Source organism: Camellia sinensis, chromosome 13 (genome assembly GCF_055761805.1).
Source record: "Camellia sinensis isolate YWXY chromosome 13, ASM5576180v1, whole genome shotgun sequence".
Classification (NCBI taxonomy): Eukaryota; Viridiplantae; Streptophyta; class Magnoliopsida; order Ericales; family Theaceae; genus Camellia; species Camellia sinensis.
The window spans coordinates 59,859,747-59,880,758 of record NC_138973.1 but is presented as its reverse complement, the minus strand read 5'-3'; the positions used below and the strand labels follow the sequence as shown (position 1 = coordinate 59,880,758).

At 37.5% G+C, this 21,012-nt stretch overlaps 1 protein-coding gene across 5 annotated transcripts in view; it reads right to left on the bottom strand.

The window, feature by feature from the left end:
• Positions 1-12,459, bottom strand: part of LOC114293291 (chaperone protein dnaJ 13) — a 32,805-nt gene extending 20,346 nt beyond the window's left edge. For 4 of the 5 annotated variants that reach the window (XM_082902332.1, XM_028237327.2, XM_082902333.1 and 1 more), the window contains exons 1-9: positions 12,036-12,428; positions 9,759-10,045; positions 8,209-8,406; positions 8,001-8,115; positions 7,485-7,571; positions 4,579-4,667; positions 3,215-3,299; positions 1,822-1,875; positions 1,032-1,112 (exon numbers count right to left, since the gene is read on the bottom strand). In XM_082902332.1, coding sequence (XP_082758458.1) covers positions 1,032-1,112; positions 1,822-1,875; positions 3,215-3,299; positions 4,579-4,667; positions 7,485-7,571; positions 8,001-8,115; positions 8,209-8,406; positions 9,759-10,045; positions 12,036-12,182 — 1,143 coding nt within the window. In that variant the 5' untranslated portion in view covers positions 12,183-12,428. Of the gene's footprint in view, positions 1-1,031; positions 1,113-1,821; positions 1,876-3,214; positions 3,300-4,578; positions 4,668-7,484; positions 7,572-8,000; positions 8,116-8,208; positions 8,407-9,758; positions 10,046-12,035 lie in introns of all 5 variants that reach the window. The other variant, XM_082902334.1, reaches the window with a different exon arrangement.
• Positions 12,460-21,012: the final 8,553 nt, after the last annotated feature.

The window sequence follows — 21,012 nt, the reverse complement described above, 5'->3', positions numbered from 1 at the left end:
AGACACGAAAGTCATATAGGCACACAACTCATTCTCTACTTGTTTGTAAAAAATAATTTTACGCAATGCTCTCAATCCTTTTATGCTTTACTACAGCCAACTGTATTTCTGCCTTCAGACATGCACATTGGAAAACATTTTGGAAGTCTTTACTCATTCTGACCTGTGTGCAAAGTTTTAAAAGGCTTTCCTGAGACTCGCCTCGATGCTCGCCTTGCCTCGAAGCTAAGGTAAAACGCATCAAGACTTTGATTTTTAGGCATTAATTCTCAAAGGCTTGCGCATCACAGCTTGAGACATGCGCCTAAAGTGCGTTTTGTACGCTTTTTGCGCATAAACATGTGAGGAGTACGCACATGTAGAGCTTGCCTTGGGCTTTTGTTGAACTTAGTTTATTAGATTGTTTAAACATAAAAAAAAAAAACAGAAAGAAACCCTTTTTGCAATTATATTCTACAAGAAAAATTAAGTAAATGATCAATAAGAAAAGAACACAGTTAATGGTCAAGTGAAGCTCAATCACTAAAGTCAAGAATATCAATTTCACTTTTAGTGAAGGAAAACTTCCTTTTATGCAGTAGAATGTTCAAAACCTTAAGGAAAAAAGTATTTGCAACTTTATATTTAATTGCTTATATTTTTTTTTTACTATTTTAAAATATTTAATTTATTCACTAAATATTAAAATTTGAAATTTAAAATGCTTACGCCTCAACGCCTTGAGACTTACGCCTCGCCTCATGAAGGGTAAAACGCCTCGAGATACGCATTCGCCTTTAAAAACTTTGCCTGTGTGATATGCTAGAAATTGCATGATTGCATTTCAACTCTCATTTTTTCCTAAAGATGTATATGGTGTTTAATTACCGAACCTAGTTAATTGAGTGTTTCATAGGCCATCTCAAGAAGCATTAACAAGAAAATATTTATTTATATGCAAGTTATTAAAGAGGAATTAAGAATGAGAACACCAAATTACTAACAACTAGACAGATTGGACATAAGTCAAAAATTGGACATTCCTTGACAACCTTGAGTGGAAAGTAAATTGATGCTGGAATAACAAGTGCTCCAGTTGCAATCACAGCATTCAAATGCCTGGAAAGCAGTATCTGCATGCCGTAGCACATGAACAATATCAAAAACCCAAAGCAAAAGCATAGAATGAATTAACAGTATCACAATCATGTACACAAATTTATATGAGATGCTGGTACTTCTGAAATAAAAACACGATTGACTTGACTTCATTATAAAGCTTTAGTTCTTTCTCTGACATAAAATAGTTATGTATTATTCGCTGACACGAACCCTCAAAACATAGGCAGCATGTACCTAACATAAATTAGGCATGTGCCTAAATCACAATATTAAATGGATGCAATAACTAAGGACTGGTTCAACTACTTAGAGATCACCATTCAAGCAAATCACAAAAACACACAAGTGGCTCAAATTTCCATTTATTCTCCCTTTCTGGTTGTCCCAAAGATGTAGAGTCTTCTGATTGTGTTCTTGTGTCACAGATCAAGATCATGATCACTCTCAGTAGATTGTTAATGTGAAGATTCTATTTGAAGAAGAGCACACCATAAATAACATTTGACCTAAGGCAGATGCCAAAACAGAAAGAAATTAAGAGAGAGAACTTTCCAATGATGAGATCCGAAACTAAGCAGTAAAGGTCCATTAATAAAAATATAAAACACACAAACCTTTTCCATATAGAACAGATCGAGTAAACATGGAAAATTGTTGCTCAATTAGTTATAAGCAAAATTTATGGGACCAATACAAGTGAAAGCATGAGATTGCACTTACAGGAACGATTAATTTTTGGCCCCCACGATGTAGTTCAAATCTCCAAAAAATACCCTACCAATAATTGGAAGAACGTGAGATACAACCAAAACAATATATATATATATATAAAGAAAAATCACTACATAAAATGGAATAAGTCCAGATGAACTCCAGATAATAACAATTCGAGGATATCTAATCTATGGAAAGTTTGTCTAAAAAAAAAATCACAGAACAATATGTCGTATCAAATACAAGTTTCAATGAAGCTGCACAGAATTAGTGATTGCAACCATCATAACAGCACAAGAAGATTTTAGAACCATTTTCAATTAAAACCTAAAGGAAAACAGCATACGCAAGCCCGTTCAACATAAAATATGCAACAATAAAAGCAATACATGAATGATGACAAGAGGCAAAAAAGCCAACAAATATATCTTCCATTTTGTTGACTAATAATTAAGTATTATCAGTTTACTCTTCCACAGTGCATGCCCTACAGCCCTTATCAGAAACTTCAAGTAATGGACGTCACATTATGGTTTTGGTGGATTACATACCAAAGTCAGCATAGTCTATCATTAAAAAAATGTAACGCAACTACGATGCTGTATGTTCAATTCCATTGAGTATGACACACCACTTCCCCATTGTGCTTTGGAACCTAGTGATAATCAACAAATATGGTTACAAAGATTCATGGTTCGCTGAGGAATAGACACCCATCAGTACAGTAGCAACTTGTACCACTGTTTGCCCCCTTTTGGCATAGTACATTGACCTCAGGCTTTCGAGTGTACAACTGTTCAACCCCTATTGGTGTTTTGTCAATGATATTTGACTTATCAAAAAAAAAATAAAAAAATAGAACCTTAAGCACAGGTTGAAACAATAAACTCGTTAACCAAATCCCAACTAGTTTCAATCATACATTATAAAAGAAAAAAAGCTTGGTGATAGAAAGATTTAAACTCTCCACAATTAAGTGAGAATAATCCCAAACAAAACTGAGCAGACACATTATAACAGGTTAAGTTTTGACCCTTAATATTCAAATGTTACAAATTACAATGCAATCAGGGCAGCTGACTCAACTTACATGTTGAACTGTGAAACAGGCCATCAAAATATGTGGATAGTAATTCCAGTTCCAATTACTATTTTTAGCCATTCTTGGGCTAAAGGCAGTTTTTAGTAAGTATTTCCTTGAAAATTTACACAGAAGCATTAACATTTAGACAATTTCCTGAGAATTGTTCTGGTATTCCATACTTGACACATTTGCTGATATTGCTCATTCTGATTTAAAGACCATGGTTTTTTACCATAGTAGAAACAAGAGCATATGAAGAAACAAGTATCGATGGAGAAAAGACAAGTCATCTTTTGTCTGCATTGCAGCAAGTACCTGAATTCCTACTGAGTACAACATGCGGACAGTGCTGAACTGAGATATTTTCCTTCCACCTCCAACTTCAATCTCAAGAGTAGTGCTGAAAAGTGATGTATAAAGTCAGAGGAGAACAATCTAACTTGCACATAGGAATAATTGCATAGTTATATAGACACTACGAAAGTTGGTCAAAATATTTGGTAGCAAGCTATGTTGTCTTTTAACAAGCAAGTCTTGAGGTTGCTCACACTTAAAGATCGAAGATACCATGAGGATGGGCTCTTTCACTATCAGATGACAGCACAATAGTATATAAAGTGAATTTCAATAAAAAAAAATATATCAGCATAAAGTTGTACTAATAACAATTTACTTTTTCTGAATGAAATGCATGGTAAATTCAGTGGAATATTTAATTGAGGATCATCTTGCATCACAAAGGTAAAGCCCCTCAAGGATAACCACTCTAACTAAAGGCCATCATCGTTGGTACTTTTTTGCACCTCCCCCTATAAACTCCACCTTTGTGTACATATTTCCAATATAAAAAATCAAACTTGCTAATTGAATGTGTTTGACTAAGAGCACCACATTAACTCAGAGTGGAGTCACACAAACAGTCCCATGCCTAAGCTGAAGACAGACTACAGGATGCCAAATAGATTACTGATACAGGTTTGTTGTAAAAGAATTGATAAATGATTTATCAGGTAGACAAGGTAACTGATATTCACACAAACAGTCCCATGCCTAAGCTGGAGACATACTACAGGATGCCAAATAGACTTTTTTTTTTTGGGATAAGCAACTCCAAATAGACTTTTCATACAGGTTTGTGGTAAAAGAAGTCAGAAAATGATTTATCAGCTACACAAGGTAAATTACATCTGCCCATTTCTTGTGCATATAGAATAAAAGGAAAATTATGCTGCCAATTGAGAAGAATCAGTAAACACATTAGCAACCTCTAATTGTCAGCAAATTGTTGTGGTGGCGGACCATAACAACAGTCAACATAATTTAGGTCATTTATCATTTATGTCTATTGATTCCGGGCTATTCAGCTGTTACAGATTCATGGAGTCAGCCTTTGATCAGCCATACATCAATATCAGCAAAGCTAATTTGCATTCTTAATGTCTAGTTGTCAATTTTCTAACAGGCTACAAAAGGCATCCAATCATGCCAGCAACAAAGTCCAGGAAAAGAAATAACACCTTGTAACGAAGAATCATCTAAGTAAAACCTAAGTAAAATAATAGACAAACAATCGAACGAATTAATTCAAATCTCCATTATTGTATCTTACAAAATACAGGATTTCAGAGAAGCTTCCAAGTCCAAAAACTTGATATCCGGATAAATACAATTGAACATACCTTCCAACACTGCCTGCAATAAGCCCATGAGACTTTGCAGAGAAGTGATGAGTATAATGAGCTGATGCTCCAAATGAACTTGTGCCAAACTGCAGTACATTGAACGTGAAGTATTTGAAGTATGTCAGTGTGCATAAAAGCTTTATGGTATCTACAACAAGGGTGGAAAAACAATAAAAAATCTATGTGTAACACAGGATATAAATGTGTCCTTCTGTAAGAAATAATGTATAGAGAAAGAGAGAGAATAAATTGTATGTATTATTATTGATTGATATATTGATATCTGTTACAATGATTCATGATTCCTATATATAGAAGAGGGTGAGTGTGTAATAGTGGTGTAGTGGGTTAGGTTTAGTGGAGTAGGTGAGGTGGTAGTGGTGTAGTGGGTTAGGTTTAGTGGAGGTGGTAGGTGTGGAGAAAAATAGTGGAGGAGAAGAATTCTTCACCTCATATGACGAGACAGTCTGGAACTGGAAACACTGCAACATTCTGCTCTGGAATTCTGCAGCAGCTAGATTATAGCTTGGTTGAGTGCCAAGCTTGGTTCTTCCACCCACTCTTGAACTTGCCCAGCAAAGTGTGAAGGTTCATGCTTGTGTTGGAGGGACTAGTGTGCGCGAAGATCAGCGCATTCTCTCCAGTGGGGTTCATGTTGTTGTTGGTACTCCTGGTCGTGTGTTTGACATGTTGCGGAGACAATCACTTCGCCCTGTTTACATCAAAATGTTTGTCTTGGATGAAGCTGATGAAATGCTGTCACGAGATTTTTAAAAATCAGATCTATGATATTTTCCAATTGCTGCCACCCAAAATCCAGGTTGGGGTGTTCTCAGTTGCTGCCACCCAAAATCCAGGTTGGGGTGTTCTCTGCCACAATGCCACCAGAGGCTCTTGAAATCACCAGGAAATTCATGAATAAGCCTGGAAAGAGAAAAAGCTCATGCTAGGATTTGCGAAGTGATTCGCTGCAGGAATTTTGGCTTTGGATGAAACCCTTACCATACTCCACTCATTCTCTCCAACTGTTCTAACTTTTTATTTTTATTATTATTATTATTATATCAAATAATCAATGCACTCATGTTCCCCACTAACAGTGTCCACTTTTGACCCAAACCATTTTCAATCCATCATTTCTCCATTTGATTTCAAAAATCACTTATTTTTATTTATTTTTTCCAAGTCACTTTTCCTCTTTTTTAAATACCCCACTTTATTTTGAAACAATCGCACTGATGTTTTTCATATAATCCATCTATAAATATTTTTTATCTATTTTCTTTCTCCCTTGTTTTCTTTCATTTTATTTTTATTTTTTCAACAAAACACTCCCAAAAAAAAAAAAAAAAAAAAAAAAAAAAAAAAAAAAAAAAACAACATTTTACAAACTTGTCATTTCTTCATGCCGGGGATCAACCCCGATCAGCATTTTACACCATAAAAAAAATAATAATAAAAAAAATAAAAATAAAAAAACACAAAACAAACCAAAACACAACCAACACAAATCGGAACAGTGGGATTTTTCTTCTCGCCTATTCCGCCGGTCTTTTCTTCTTGCCACCGTCTTGGGCGGCCCTTGCAGGTGTTGCCTCCGTGTTTCCCACTCCACTGGGCATGATCACTACTCCCTGCTCCTCCACTGCAGCATATGGCGGCCCTCCAAATCGGAACATAAAACTGGCCTTCCGCTTCAGCTCCTTGTTTTCCGCCTTTAGCACACTTATCTCTGCTCGCGCATCCTTATACATGCGTTGGAGCAGAGCCAGCTGGGAGTTTAAATGCTGCACCTCATTTGTCCTACTCTGCAGCCGGTTCGACAGGTTTGTGACCGCCGTCATGCTTTCCACACATACCTTCAAAGTATACTGATTGGCCTCCACATCCGACAGCACTGCCATTCTTTGCTCCACAGACCGCATCGGAAAGTTCAACGGAGTATACCCAGCGGTGTTTGGTTGAGGTTCACTGGCCGCCGCCCCAGTTCTCTCTCCTGTGGACTCGTTGAGGTCGGGAAAGAGGGTGAGCAGCCCGCGGGAAGACGATGACGCCATTTTCTGGGCAACAAAGTGTTACAGACTATTTTCTGGGCAACAGAGTATTACAGACTCTCTCTCAGCAAACGGAACTATCTTTCTCAGCAACACGAAGGATTTTTCAGAGGTTTTTCTCAGTTTTTTTTCTCTGCCTCAGCCTCTGCCTTCGTCTTGGTTATATAGCCAAGGCAGACACGCGCATCGCGCGACGCCAGCCGACAAAACGGGCACGCAAGCCAAGACGCCCACGTGCCTCGCCATCATGTCCGGCACACCTTTTGATGAATTGGGCACGCCTTTTGATGGCACGCCTTTTTATGGATTGGGCACGCCTTTTGATGGCACGCCTTTTGAAAAATTGAGCGCACCTTTTGAGGATGCGATTTTTTATGGGTCCGACAAGACTCTGTAAACTGTCCCGACATTGATTCCGGTTAGCTCCTTTATGGGTCCGACAAGACTCTGTAAACTGTCCCGACATAGATTCCGGTTAGTTTCTACAAGGGTCCGACAAGACTCTGTAAACTGTCCCGACATTGATTCCGGTTAGTTTCTACAAGGGTCCAGCAAGACTCCGTAAACTGTCACAACATTGTCTTCTACAACGGTCCGACATGACCCCATAAACTGTCTTCTACAACGGTCCGACATGACCCCATAAACTGTCTTCTACATCGGTCTGACACCACCATACAGTGTCCTCTACAACGTTATGACACCCCATACAGTGTCTTCCCCAACGGTCTGACACGACTCTCTTTCTCTATACATTATTTCTTACACCTTCCACAAGATAATCGCAATTAAAAACATTCAACCCTTCCTGAAAGACAATTTTCACTCAAAGAGGAAAAGTAGATCTACCTTAATCTCTCCAGCAGCAGACATTTTCTCTTCTTTCTTCTGCCATCCAACGGCTATAGATGACTCTGGACCTAAAGCAAGCTGTATCTGGAAGGAGGAAAAAGGGAGCGAAAAAAGTCCAAATACAGGCAAAAATCTTAGCATCTATAGAAACTGATTTATGTAAACCCCAAATGTTTCCATGCCTTCTGTTAGCAAAAGAAAGCCTGGTCTATGATATTTACGTTTCTCTTTTTCATTGGTAATCCTTCATACTTTAAGAAGTCATCCTTTTACCAGCTTTTTTTTTTTTTTTTTTTTTTAAAACATAATTTTCCTTGGCTTAGAATACAGAATAAATTAAGGAAAAACTGAGACCAAATAGCATTTAATTACATAAAAATTCAAAGCTTCTTTAGTTTATCAGCAATTTCCTGCATGACTGTGTCCATACCACTACTGCTTTAAAATTGTTTACGCATTATGTTCTACAGAAGCCAAAAACCAATAAGATACAAAGAAGGCCAAACAGCATACATTTCCACTCGATGTCTCAGAGAGTTGGCGAGTCCAGGAATTGGAAAGATTAATCGAACCATCTCGTAAAGAAACGGCAACACCTGTTGTTGCAGTGGAGTGCAGAGATAGGTGGCTGAACAAAGACACAAGCAAAAGGTGGAGTGAAGCTAGTCAAATGGGAGGAAAGCTGGGATAGCAAACTGACTTACAGAAGCAATTTTCCTACCGAGATGTTTGCACACCAACCAATGCACGTAAACCAGCAGATGCCATGAATTCTATGGAGGAAACTGATGACATCTGGTGCCTAAGCACAGCAGTAGCAGCACCACCACCAGAATTATCATTAACTACCAGATTTCCACCAATAACAATAGCATTCTGCTTGGATATTTCAGACTGGACTTCACTTGACATTGCCATTCTGAAATTTATGTAGATGAACACAATTGAATAAGATGAAATAATAGAATTATAAATTAATCAATCTTTACGTGCATGGAACCTCATTCCTTTAGAAGACATCCAAGACAATGCAATTTAGATAGGAAGTTTATCGTAATGCTTCAAAATGATAAAAGAATGCAATGGTAACTAATTATTATCGGAAAGAACATTGTAAGAACCTTCACGCATTTTAAAGTGTATTAACATTCTTTGGTAAATGCAAGGATATACAGATCGTGAGTATTTTAAAGTCCAAGCAAATTAAGGCATGGCAGTAACACCACCATCATTATGTTTCAAAAAGAATAAGGGACAAAACCAATTCGGAAGCAAGCAAGATGAAGCAAAAAAGAAATTTTGATGAGATACGAATATGAATGTTCACTTTTCGTACAATTTATTTAATCTAACTGAGCATATTCCCCTTGACATAGCGGAATGACGAAAAAAATATTCATATAGCCGAGGCTTATTTTGGTTTGGTTAGTCAAAGAAAAGCTTAGATGCTCCCCAAGCATATTATATTAGAAGCAAATTAACATGAATAAGTATTAATGGTATCACACGCACACAGAGCAATTGTTCAATAATCAATGAAAATAAAACTATGTTACTTGGACAGGGCTATGAGTATCCAGTGCACGTGTGTGTTGAAGTATCTGATTCATCTAATTCCTTGTCTCAAGACATGGGCACACAAGGACGGAGAAATATATTTATATTTATATTTATTAATATACTTCTTTTATTGTCTACAGTATAAAAGTGTTAAAAAGGTGTCATAAAGCAATTCATGGGTAATATGAGAGTTCTATGCAAAATTTTATGAACTCAAATTACAAATATGTTTGTTAGGTGAATATCCAGCTATACATGTTGGACACTACCCAAGTGTCAAGTGTGCAACACAGATATTTGGTACATTTAGATGTGTCCATGTAACATAAAATAAAAATTGAACCACTTACGAGGGTGCAAAACTTCTCAGTTTGGAGCTCATTTTCAATAATAAAAAAAGAGAAATTTTTTGTAATTATCTAAAGGGAATGTAGTATTTCTCAGTTTTTTCCTTACACCATAAAATACATGTACAGTGGCACAATGTTCACTTTTAATTCCATGTGGAAAATCCATTTCCCTAGTCATGAAGAAGATAGCTACCAACAATGCATAATATTATCTAAATTGTACTTCAGAGAAAAGGAGCAAGGACATTATGATAAGCTGTACCCTGTCATGATTCCATCACCAACCAATGATGCATAACATTATGATTATCTAGATTATATATCAAACAAAAAGAAGCAATGAAAATAAAATAAGCTATACCCTCTCATGATGCCACCACCGTTTAGAAACTGCGGGAAAGACAAATTAGCCAGAATTGAACCAGAAGGTTGGACATGAGCTGAGACCTTTTCTTGTTCCTTCCTACGACGTAATCTTTCTAGTTCTTCCTTAATCTCCTCAGCTTTATTCAGTTTAGGACCAAGTTCCAAACCTGAAGTCAAACCTTCCATCCCATAAATGTCATATATCAGCCTTTTTTTCTCATCAGATAAAATTTCATAGGCTTCACATATCCGTTGAAAGTTTTCTGTAGCAATTTCCTGCATCTGGAAATTATCCATGTAATAAAAAATTTAGCTGTTTACTTTAAATTCAAATCAGAAAATAAACTCAAGAATCAAATGAAACCACAAGGTAAAAGTTTTGGCCATAAAAGAACTTTGAGAAACTAGCAATACATATCTGATAAGACATGCAAGTCCTTATATTCAGATGTTAAGACGTACGGACACAGACATGCCAATACGATAATTTCAACAAGACACAACATGTGGAGAATACACACAAAATATGTAGTTGTATATATCTATTATATGTTATATATATCAATATATAATTTAAAGATAATAAAAGAAATGCAACATAACACTAATTCCTATAAATCTACATTGTTTATCCTATTAAGACATAGCACAACAGAAACTTCAAACAATAGTAAATATAATGACAATAAGACTTCTCACACACGCACAAAAAAAAAAAAAATTGGTGAAAAACCAAACTAGAAATAAAAAAAGAACTTGAAGCAATTTCTTTGGGAACATCTTTCATTAACTTTGTTTGAAAAGATTTCTCTCTGAAAAGGGATTGAGCTATAATTCACTAAAATAAAAGCCAGTGTTTCAAACAAAGAAAAGCAAAATTGTGTATACTATCATGGGAGATTTCTCATGGACACATCACGGCACACAACAAATAATATGGATAGTATCCCGTAGGGCTAATAGACATGTGAAATCCATGTTGGTTTCTTTAAGGGGTTGAATAACATATGTTGTCCTCATTTGGAATTTTTTATAACAAGTTGGACCATCTTGCTTGATTTCTCATAAATTTAGGAGGATTGCTTTGATGGAAAGATAGTTATGTAAGTTGCAATTGCTCTTCTCTAAATGTATGCAAATTTGAGGCGTTCTAGAAATCTCCTATCTGTTTTACATATTATCCTATTTTATTTATCAAACTAACAACCATACTTTATTTTCTCTTAACAATAACTTCAGTCCACAGCATAACTTCTTTACACGAGTAATCCACTTCTAATTGTATGCCCCACTGGATGGTGGTCTAGGAAAAGTAGATTGAGTACAAACCAAATCTTTGGCATAATTTGTACAAAGTGGTTGTCCTTGGATTCGAACCCATAACCTCAAAACCAAAAAAAGTGAATTGGGCAATTTTGGAATTAGCCCATTCGCAAATTAAATTATTTGATGTGCTTGACTATAAAAATGAAACAACTAGAAAGCCTATTGTGCTTAGAAGAGTATTTACAAACAGTTTTCCTTTCTTGTATTTAAAAAAAAAAAAATAACAAAAACCACAACTGAAAATTCATTTGTTTCTTTAATTAAATAAATTTGGCACCAAGTTTGGCAAAATGTCAAATTTAGCAACAGGTCTTCTCTTTTACCTCTTTAATGATGGGTCGACAAATGAGATTTATTGTCAACTTTTGGTGACTAAATTAAAGAAATACCACTTGCACCACTAGAATTTTATGGCATTTCGGCACCAAAATTTACCTTTTGCATTGCCATTTTGGCACATTGTAGATTAAACTAAAACACTAGCCAAACAAAGCTCGAAACCCAAACACTTAACAAACACATCTATAAAAAAATTGCTATATAAAATCCATTTTCTTACATCATTTTCTCACTCCAAGACACAAGTGAGTGGCTCTCATATCCATTTATGAATGTGGGTCTCATTGCTTCGTGTCTAAGAGTGAGAAAAATGGGTTAAGAAATGTAATTATATATATATAGCATTGCTCATCTATTTACACAATGAATCACCCAATACTACACTACCCAAAATAATCATCCTAAAATGCAGTTCAAACATTGTAACACTCAAAAGAAAAATATTTTTTGCCCAAATGACTCAAATGTATCAAAATGATGTCATTTTATCCCAAAATGAAGCCGTTTTGGCACATTCAAGTCATTCGAGCCGTGGGCCACCAACATTACTGTACTCAAAAACTGTAATAATTCAATTCAAACATAGTGTGAATAGAGAGAGGATTGCCTCGGGAGCTTGGTATTTGTCAGGATGATAGATTTGGGCCCATTGGCGATAAGCCTTTCGGATTTCTTCGTCGGAGGCTTCAGTGGATACGTGTAGCAGAGCGTATAGCTCTCTGTTCGGAGGTCCATCGTCTCCTGATGCTTTCATTTTCGTCTCTCTGCTGTTACACAGAATCCAAGGACTAGGTTTTAGGGTTGTTTATGGCAAATCTTGTGAACTTGTGAGAAAAAAAATAAAAATACTAAAAAATAATAGATTGTTTCTTTGTTTTTGTTTCGATTTTGTTTTGTGAAAGTATTTCTGGTGATTTTTGTGGGTTCTGACTTCACTGTGTTTTGGGGGTTTTGAGGGTTTTGAGTGGGCGTGGGGTTGTCATTGCGCTTTTTTTGAGTCAATTTATAATTCTAACTTTTGAAAGATTATTATAGGTCGATTGGTTAAACTTATTTTAAAGGACAAATTACAAACAAATTTGGTAAAAACATAAATTTTTTTTTAAATTTGAGAAATTACATTTTTTCTCTTGAGGTTTATATTTTCCCGTCTCTTGAGGTTTATATTTTTCTGTCTCTTGAGATTTATATTTTCATAATAAATTATTTCCTGAGGTTTTTATTTTCATACAGATTTTTCCTAATTTTTTCTAATTTGTTATGAAAATTTGACCCTCATGGGGTAATTTATAATTTCTCAAACCTCGAGGAGAATCTGTATTTTCACCAAACCACAAGGGGGTGTTTGTAATTTGCCCTATTTTAAATCGTTTCTAATTTTAAGAATTTATTTTAACTTAAAAAAATTGATTTTGAGAAATTATCCATCCCTTATTTCTGATTATTAACTTTTGTTGTAAATATGTTAATTTACAGTTATACTCTTAGATTTTTTTATTTTTTATCTTTTTAAAAATAGAAAAAGATCTAAATAGATTATAAATTATTATTATTATTATTATTATTATTATTATTATTATTATTATTTATGAAAAATGTAGACAAGTAGTAAATAACAAAAAATAAAAGTTAATTAAAAAAGTTACTTCACAACTTATTTAACAAACATTACTCAGCAACTTAAATTTATAACTCAACAGGTACACCAAATAAATTAACAGTTTTTAATTAAAATCATAATTTATAATCTGTTAAGTTATAACCTATAATCTATTTTAACAAGTATACCAAACGAGGCCATCAGGCTAGTGCCATCAATAAGCTTAGGGCATGTTTGAAAACCAAACATTTTAATTAAGGGTAAATTAGAAAGTTTACTTAAAACACCATTTGCATTATGTGATTTTAAAAGTTATATCTTGCTTGTTGAAATTTTTAATTTTATAACAACTGACTCTTTTTTATTAATAAATTATCAAGTTAATTAATAGTTTTTAATTATGTTACAAAAATTATTTCAACCAATAATTCATGTAATTTTATCATTGTATAAGAGAGTATTTACGAATTCAAAATTTTCAATTAATTTTGTCAAAAAAAAATCCTAACAATGGAGTATTCTAATTTTTCAAATCATATGAAATAATTCGTATTTTAAATAAATTTTAAGAATATATTTGTAATTTACTCTTTAATTAAAAAGTTAAAAAAATATTATAAATTATTACATAAATTTTTTATTTTTCTATATTTTGTTGTTAAAAGTCAATTTTCAAGTTCTTAAAATCACAATGAGTTTCATTCCGATAATTTAAATTGTTTATTTTTTTATACTCTCAATATATATCATTCATAAGAAAAAAAATTAGGACAATTTAATAATTTGTAATAATAATCGTAATATTTTTATTTTATCATATTTATGTTAAAAAATAAATGATTTAATTTTTTAAATATAATATGTTTATCTTTTTAAAAAAAGAAATTGTTAGCTGTACAAAAAAAAATGGTAGGGCCAATAAACCAGTCCAATCCGGTCTAAATTGCCGATATTGTCTGATTTTTATTAGTTTTGGTCCTGATTTTGAAAATTATGAAAATGTTCAAATGGTTTCGATTTACAAGACTTTAGTTATGGTTCTCCATGGGATATTTGTTTTTTATATATATTTTTATATGTAAAAATTAAAATATAAAAAGCTTTTCATAAGACTTGAACGCTCACTAGTCTTTGTCTTTATCTTCGATGTGAAATTGATAAATTCTAACTAATTTTAAAAAATTAATTATTATTAATTTATTTATTAGCATAATACATATATATATATATATATATATGCATAATACATATATATATATATATATCATATTTGTTATTATATAAAATTTATAGAACCATCAAATCAAACTGAGTGGAACCAAATCAAATTTTATAATTCCATTATGGTCCAGCTTCATAGATTTAGCGGTTTGATTACGGTCCACTTTTTCTTAGACCATTTTTAACGATTCATCAAACTTGGTATCAAATTTAAAATTTGATGAAAAAGTCACTTTTTTGAGCTCCAACGATTTCACCAAATCGATATCAAATCGAGAATTCAGCAAATCTTTTACCAAAACGAGAACAGGGGAGAACAGGCGAAGCATTTCACCAAATCACTGTTCTTGACCGTTAGGAGAGACCAACCGGTCAACCAGCCGGTTGCCCCGCCGGTTGACCAACCGGTCGACCGCCTAAAGATTCAAACGGTTCGAAGAAAAGGTTCAAAAAAAAAAAAAAAAAAAAAAAATTTGCCTAACCGGTCGACCAGCCGGCTGACCAGCCGATCGACCACTAAAAGGTTCAAAAAGTTCAAAAAAAAAATCAAAAAAAAAAAAAAAAATCGCTTAACCGGTCGACCAACCGGTTGTCCCCGGCACAAATTTGATGAAAGTGCACCGTTGGAGCGAGTGGTATCAAATTTGGTAAAATTGGTCATTTTTTACTCAAATTTGGTGAAAAATCTGATTCACCGTTGGAGATACTCTTAAAGAAAGTTGGGTGTGAAGATTTTTTAACTAAAATAATTACAAAAAAATAAAATAAATTTTTTAATTTAATAAAATAAAATATCACATTTAACTCATAATTAATATATTCTTTTTTCATAAAAAAATCAAAAAAAAAAAGTCAAAAATCTTTCCCAAATTAAATTTTTTAACTCCAAATTAAAATAATCAACAAAAATTAAAAAATTAACTCACTTCTCACACGAAATCATAGAAATCGATTTGGATTCTTAATTTATAAAAACGAACAATCCAATTCGTTACGCTCCAGATGTCAACAAGTTAACTTGAGCTTCTTCTTCCATTCTGTTAAACAATTTTAAACTTTTATGGAGTTTGACAATAAAAAGTTATTTTAATCAAAAAATTGCCACCAAAAAGTAAGGATATAATCGATTAAATACTGTCAATATCTAAGTAAAGAAATTAACAAATCGGTATGTCGATTTTATTATTTTGAGTATTGATATAATTTTTTTTTTATCAAATTGTACCGACCACACCGATTGAAATAGTTAGATTTGGTGCGATTTTTTAAACTTTAGCCACTTTTTAATATAGTCATTAATCTATATAAAAATATTAAATTAATTTTTTTTTTCACAATTTCAAACCTATCTCATCAATCCATTTAATAAATATTTTTAAATTCCCAGATTAACAAAAATACAAATAAAGGAAAGTTAAAAACTATTAAGATTTCAAGAATAATTAGTTAAAGTTAAGATTATATATAATAAAAGTTTACAAACTTAAAGTATAGAGATGTGTACGGGGAAAAGATATTTGTTGCTGTCCATACTTCTTTCGTCCAAGCTCCGAATCTATCCGATCGACCTGAGAACACAACGGCGGTGAGCTACCCGGCGGTGTGTTGCCGAAAAACCCCTCCGACGGTCAAGTTAGCACACATTCAGAGAGAGAGAGAGAGAGAAATTCAATCGATGTCAAATTGTATCTCACCAAATGATGTTTCATGCCGGGTATGGAGGGCGCAATCATGCTTATATACTTTCTACGTTCACCTCTGCACCCACTCATCTATTGACACGTGGAGCTGCTCTCCCATCTGTCAGCGCAAATTCAGCTTTACACCACCTAATCAAACCACCAAACAACATTAGCGGGAATGGGGCAGCCCGGCGGTATCACCTCGGCTTCCAATGACCGTGCTATATAACGAGCCTGACAGCGCCACTCGCCGAGCTCCATCACAACCTAGTTCAATAGCTTCCCGATACGACTGAGCTCCAGGCAGATTAAGCTGGTGTTCGGAAGACCCTTCCCGCCGAGCTAGACGCGCGAACCGCGTAACCCGAGTTGGCCGACAATTACCTCGGCCAAGTTAGCTCGGCCCAAACTTGGAAGAAGGGACTCGACCGAGCAAACCTAACCTGGACAGGCCCAAGTTAGCTCGACCCCAACATGGGAACTGGGCCTCGACCAAACAAACCAACTCTGGAGAAGCCCAAATAGCTCGGCCTAAACCTGCTCGGACCTATCTGCCCGGCTTCTACCATGGCCCAAAGCCAGGATATAAATCTCCCTCACAATTGCCCCTTAATTCCGTTCGTACAAGGGTGGCTGGAATTACTTGATCTGATTGGGGTCGGTCCTCCGCCTGACTTAAACCCACAAGACATTAACCGAGCTAATCCCCATGCTCGGTTTCTTGAATTGCTCGGTTGACACCTCAACTCGCCATCCTGTCTCTTCAGTACTGACGCCACCGTCATTAGGGACACGCGTCGTCCGCTCATTGGCCTCGAGCAACCAACTTCGCCGCCTCTTCATTTTTCGAATTTTTGGTGCTTCTTTTCTTTCTATAAGCTCGTCATTTGCCCCTTCCTCTTTCCTCCTTACTGTTTCTCTTCCATTCGAGGTGCCCCAAATGCTGCAATGCAATTCTCTCTTCCAAACACCATTCTTGCTCTGGACTGTCTTCGTGCTCGAAGATTCGACTTTTGCCCCCAAAACTGGTAAGTCCTTCGAATCTCTCTATTGTTTTTCATTTGAAACTCTCATTGTAAGGCACAAAAGTAGTAGGTTTTAGGATATAGCACCCCAAAAACCACCTCTAGCCCCTTCTCTCTCAACTGTTCTTCAACTTCCATGATGAACACGCAAGGATCTAGGGTGGACCGGGCTCCAGGTCTTTTTTTGATCCCAAAAAACACCAAAACTGAGCAAGTTGCGAGTTTGCAAAAACTCCTGTAAGAACCGAGGTAACAGAGTGCTGGACCGCTTGACCAGACTAATATCTGGTCCGCTTGAGCGGCTGAGCTTCTGGGTTTACCTTTGTGATCGAGATGGTCTGGCACTCCATCTGACCGAGCTAAAGTCGAGCTCGTTTTGCGCGACCGCGCTCCCACTTACACTTACCTTTATTCTTACTGCAAAGTCTTAGTGGACCAAAACCAACACTGAGGCTCTCAGCAGCCGAGCAGCCATTAAACGAAAATTTGCCAAACCAACACAGCCGTGCTAAAACCAGCCGGCTTCACATGGGGCGTTACCACTTCCTGGTTGACACGCTGGTCGCACTAGCCACGTTCCGAGAAGAATACGATGTCCCCACACACGTACATCTCTAGCTCGGTGCCGAGGACACAACCCCCTGGGGCAGACTAGACCAATACCCTTTCACCGTGCTTTTCATTATCGAAGGCGGCCTTCGCTTCCCGGCCAATCCCCTAATGTGCGAGTTCTTGAGACGCACCGAGCTAGCACCAACACAAGTCTCAACCAACACCTATAGAATAATTAACGGGATAGCCGAGCTGAACAACCGGCTAGGCCTCAACCTAGGATTAGCCGAGATACTTCGCCAGTACACCCTCGGGCATACAGGCGATGGACTTAACTACTACCTAAAGATCAGACCGGGCAAGGAGAAGATAGTAACCGGCACCCTGAATAAAGATATGCACGACGATGACTTTTTCTGGTGTCTGGAAACTATGAATCAGCCAACGTACCCGGCTGGTATATCAGCAAGAACTTCGGTTCAACATGTAAGCCGTGCTCACTGCTCGGTTGAATTATTTTCCTTCGCCGTTCTGTACTAATGCCTTCTCTTCTTTTTCTCTTTGCAGCCATCGAAGCTTTGCAAGCCTACTACTATAACCCCAACGAAGCAGGCATCAAAACCGTACTACGGTACCGTAACTGGGATTGCCACAAACTTCTTGGCTATATACCAACCTACAGATACTCTGCTCCTCGTCGAAGTAGAGTAATAGACTTCCTCCGAGCACCGTTTCCACCACCCGATCTAATACTACCGGATGTGCCCCTAATCCAGCTAACCGAAGAAGAGGAAATGCCCAAACGAAGCCGCATTAAGAACCTCATCACTGCCACATCCACCGAGCTACCGAGCATCCCTCCGCACCCTGCTGCTGCAGGTTAAACAAGTGTGGCCGTGGTTGCGTTGGCTTCAACTGCCGCAGTGCATACCAGCAAGAAGAGTCGCCGAGTTGGGAAAAGGCCTCGGACCGCCGACCCCACAGTCGAGCTCGTTGCAGAGCTGAACACCGAGCAACCCACGGTCGCATCTGAGCCAACACCGCCCTGGAAACCCCAGTTGAAGCACTGGGGTAAGGAGATCCCGGCAAACGCTTCGGTCAAAGGCGACAAAGAACACCTCCTAGCCTTCAACCTGACAAAAGCCCTCCTCTTGCCGAGCGACGTGACCGGCAGTGACCACGTGCCCGACACCCGGCTCGTGAAGTCCTCGGTCAAGTCTATGACCCAAGTAAGAATTTCGCATGCTTTATTCAAATTTTCCCAAGTGTTTGCACGATTGGCTTTCTTTATTCAAACTCTCTTCTTACTGGCCATCCAGAAACAACATCTTGTGATGGAACGGATTCATAGACTCCGGCAGAAGGCGACCGACGCCGCCAACCAGGTCGAGCACCTTCAAACCGAGCTGGGGCGATCGAAGGCTTCCTTGGAGATTGTCAATACCGACAACTCCAAACTGCTCGGCCAACTTGGAGCTGTTGAGAAGAAAATGGACGCTTTCTAGGCTGAAGCAGTCAAGGAAGGATGAACTGGACGAGGCAAACAACTAAGGTTTCACGGAGGCCAAGGATAGTTACACCAAGTAAGTTGAGGCCACCAAGGACATTTTCTTCAAGTCCAGCTGGAAGGCTGCTTGCGAACAGCTTGGCCAAGGATCTGGAACTGACGTGTTCGCCTCTCCCCCCGCTGCCTTTCTGCCGGCCTACGTGGTGCCGTATGCTAACGATGTCTTCAGTGCATTGCAAGCCGAGGCCGAGGAAAAGGGCGGGGAAAACGTCGAGGAGGGTGCCGAGGGAACAAACCGCCCGAAGGAGGCCAGCCAAGTCGAGTCTAGCACCCGAGAAACCATAACCACGGTCGACCTGGAGGTAGTTGCAACCGGGGATGACTTCACTGACCTTTCTCCCTTAGTTTAGCTTTCTTTTCTATTTTTTTTTTTTCTAAATGTAACTGGACTGTCTGCCCCATCTTATGTATTACAATTTACCATCAATGAAGAGTTCTCATTTCGTTAACTGTTGCACTGCTTGTTGTACTGTGTTTCATCATCTCGGCGGGAATCTTTGATCTAAGCGAAATGTACCCTTTTTAGCAGGGATAAATCACATCGGCTAGAGCCTTTGAGTTGGGCAAATCACCAACTCCTTTAGCCGAAGTGAATCACTTAGCCAAAGTAAATCATCTCGGCTGAAACTTCAGAGTTGAGCAAATCATCAACTCAGCTGAAGTAAACCATCTCGGCTGAAGCTGCGGAGTTGAGCAAATCATTAACTCTTTCAACAAAAGTAAATCATCTCGGCTGAAACTTCAGAGTTGAGCAAATCAGCAACTCTTATAGCCGAAGTAAATCATTTTGACTGAAGCTGTAGAGTTGAGTGAATCATTAACTCCTTCAGCCGGAGTAAACCATCTCGACTGAGACTGCAGAGTTGAGCAAATCAGCAACTCTTTCAGCCGAAGTAAATCATTTCGGCTGAAGCTGTAGAGTTAAGCAAATCATCAACTCCTTGAGCTAGATTAAACCATCTCGGCTGAGACTGCAGAGTTGAGCAATTCATCAACTCCTTCAACCGGAGTACACTATCTCGGCTGAGACTGCAGAGTTGAGCAAATCATCAACTCCTTCAGTCGAAGTAAATCATTTCGGCTGAAACTGCAGAGTTGAGCAAATTATTAACTCCTTCAACCGGAGTCAACCATCTCGGCTGAAGCTGCAGAGTTGATCAAATCGTTAACTCTGTTAGCCGAGGTAAATCATCTCGGTTAAAACACAAGAGTAGGCTCCGAAAACAACAAACTGCTTCAGCAAAGATAATTCACTTCTATTATATTGACAAAAGAGTATTACATTCGGAAGTGTAAGGAAAACAAATCCTTCCTCAAAAAATTGCATAAGAACGATAAATACTAAAAACTATACAGTTTGAGGTTGGCCGCATTCCATGGCTGGGGTACGCATTTGTTTTCCAAATCCTCTAAGTGGTATACCCCCTTGCCCGCCAGAACGGTCACCTTGTAGGGCCCTTCCCAGTTTGCCCCTAGCTTGCCTTTACCCGGCACTAGTGTGTTGCCCATGTCCTTTCTTAAAACCAGTCCCCCACTTTAAACGGTCTGGGATGCACGATTTTTTTGTATTTCCTAGACAATTCTTGTTGGTATGCGGCCACGTGGATCAAAGCTTTTTCTCAGCGCTCTTCAGTTAGGTCCAATTCTAGGGCAACTACTTCAAAGTTCATTTCGGGCTCAAAATTTTCACTGCGGATAGTGGGCATGCCGATTTTCAATGGGATGACTGCCTTCATGCCGTATGCCAGGGCAAAAGAAGTTTCTCCGGTAGATCGCCTCGGGGTCGTCCGATATGCCCAAAGGACACTTGGGAGTTCCTCAGCCCATTTTCCTTTGGCTTTCTCAAGTCTTTTCTTCAACCCATCAAGAATGGTCATGTTTGATGCTTCGGCTTGGCCGTTGGACTGCGGGTAAGCCGGAGTGGAGTTGTAGAATTC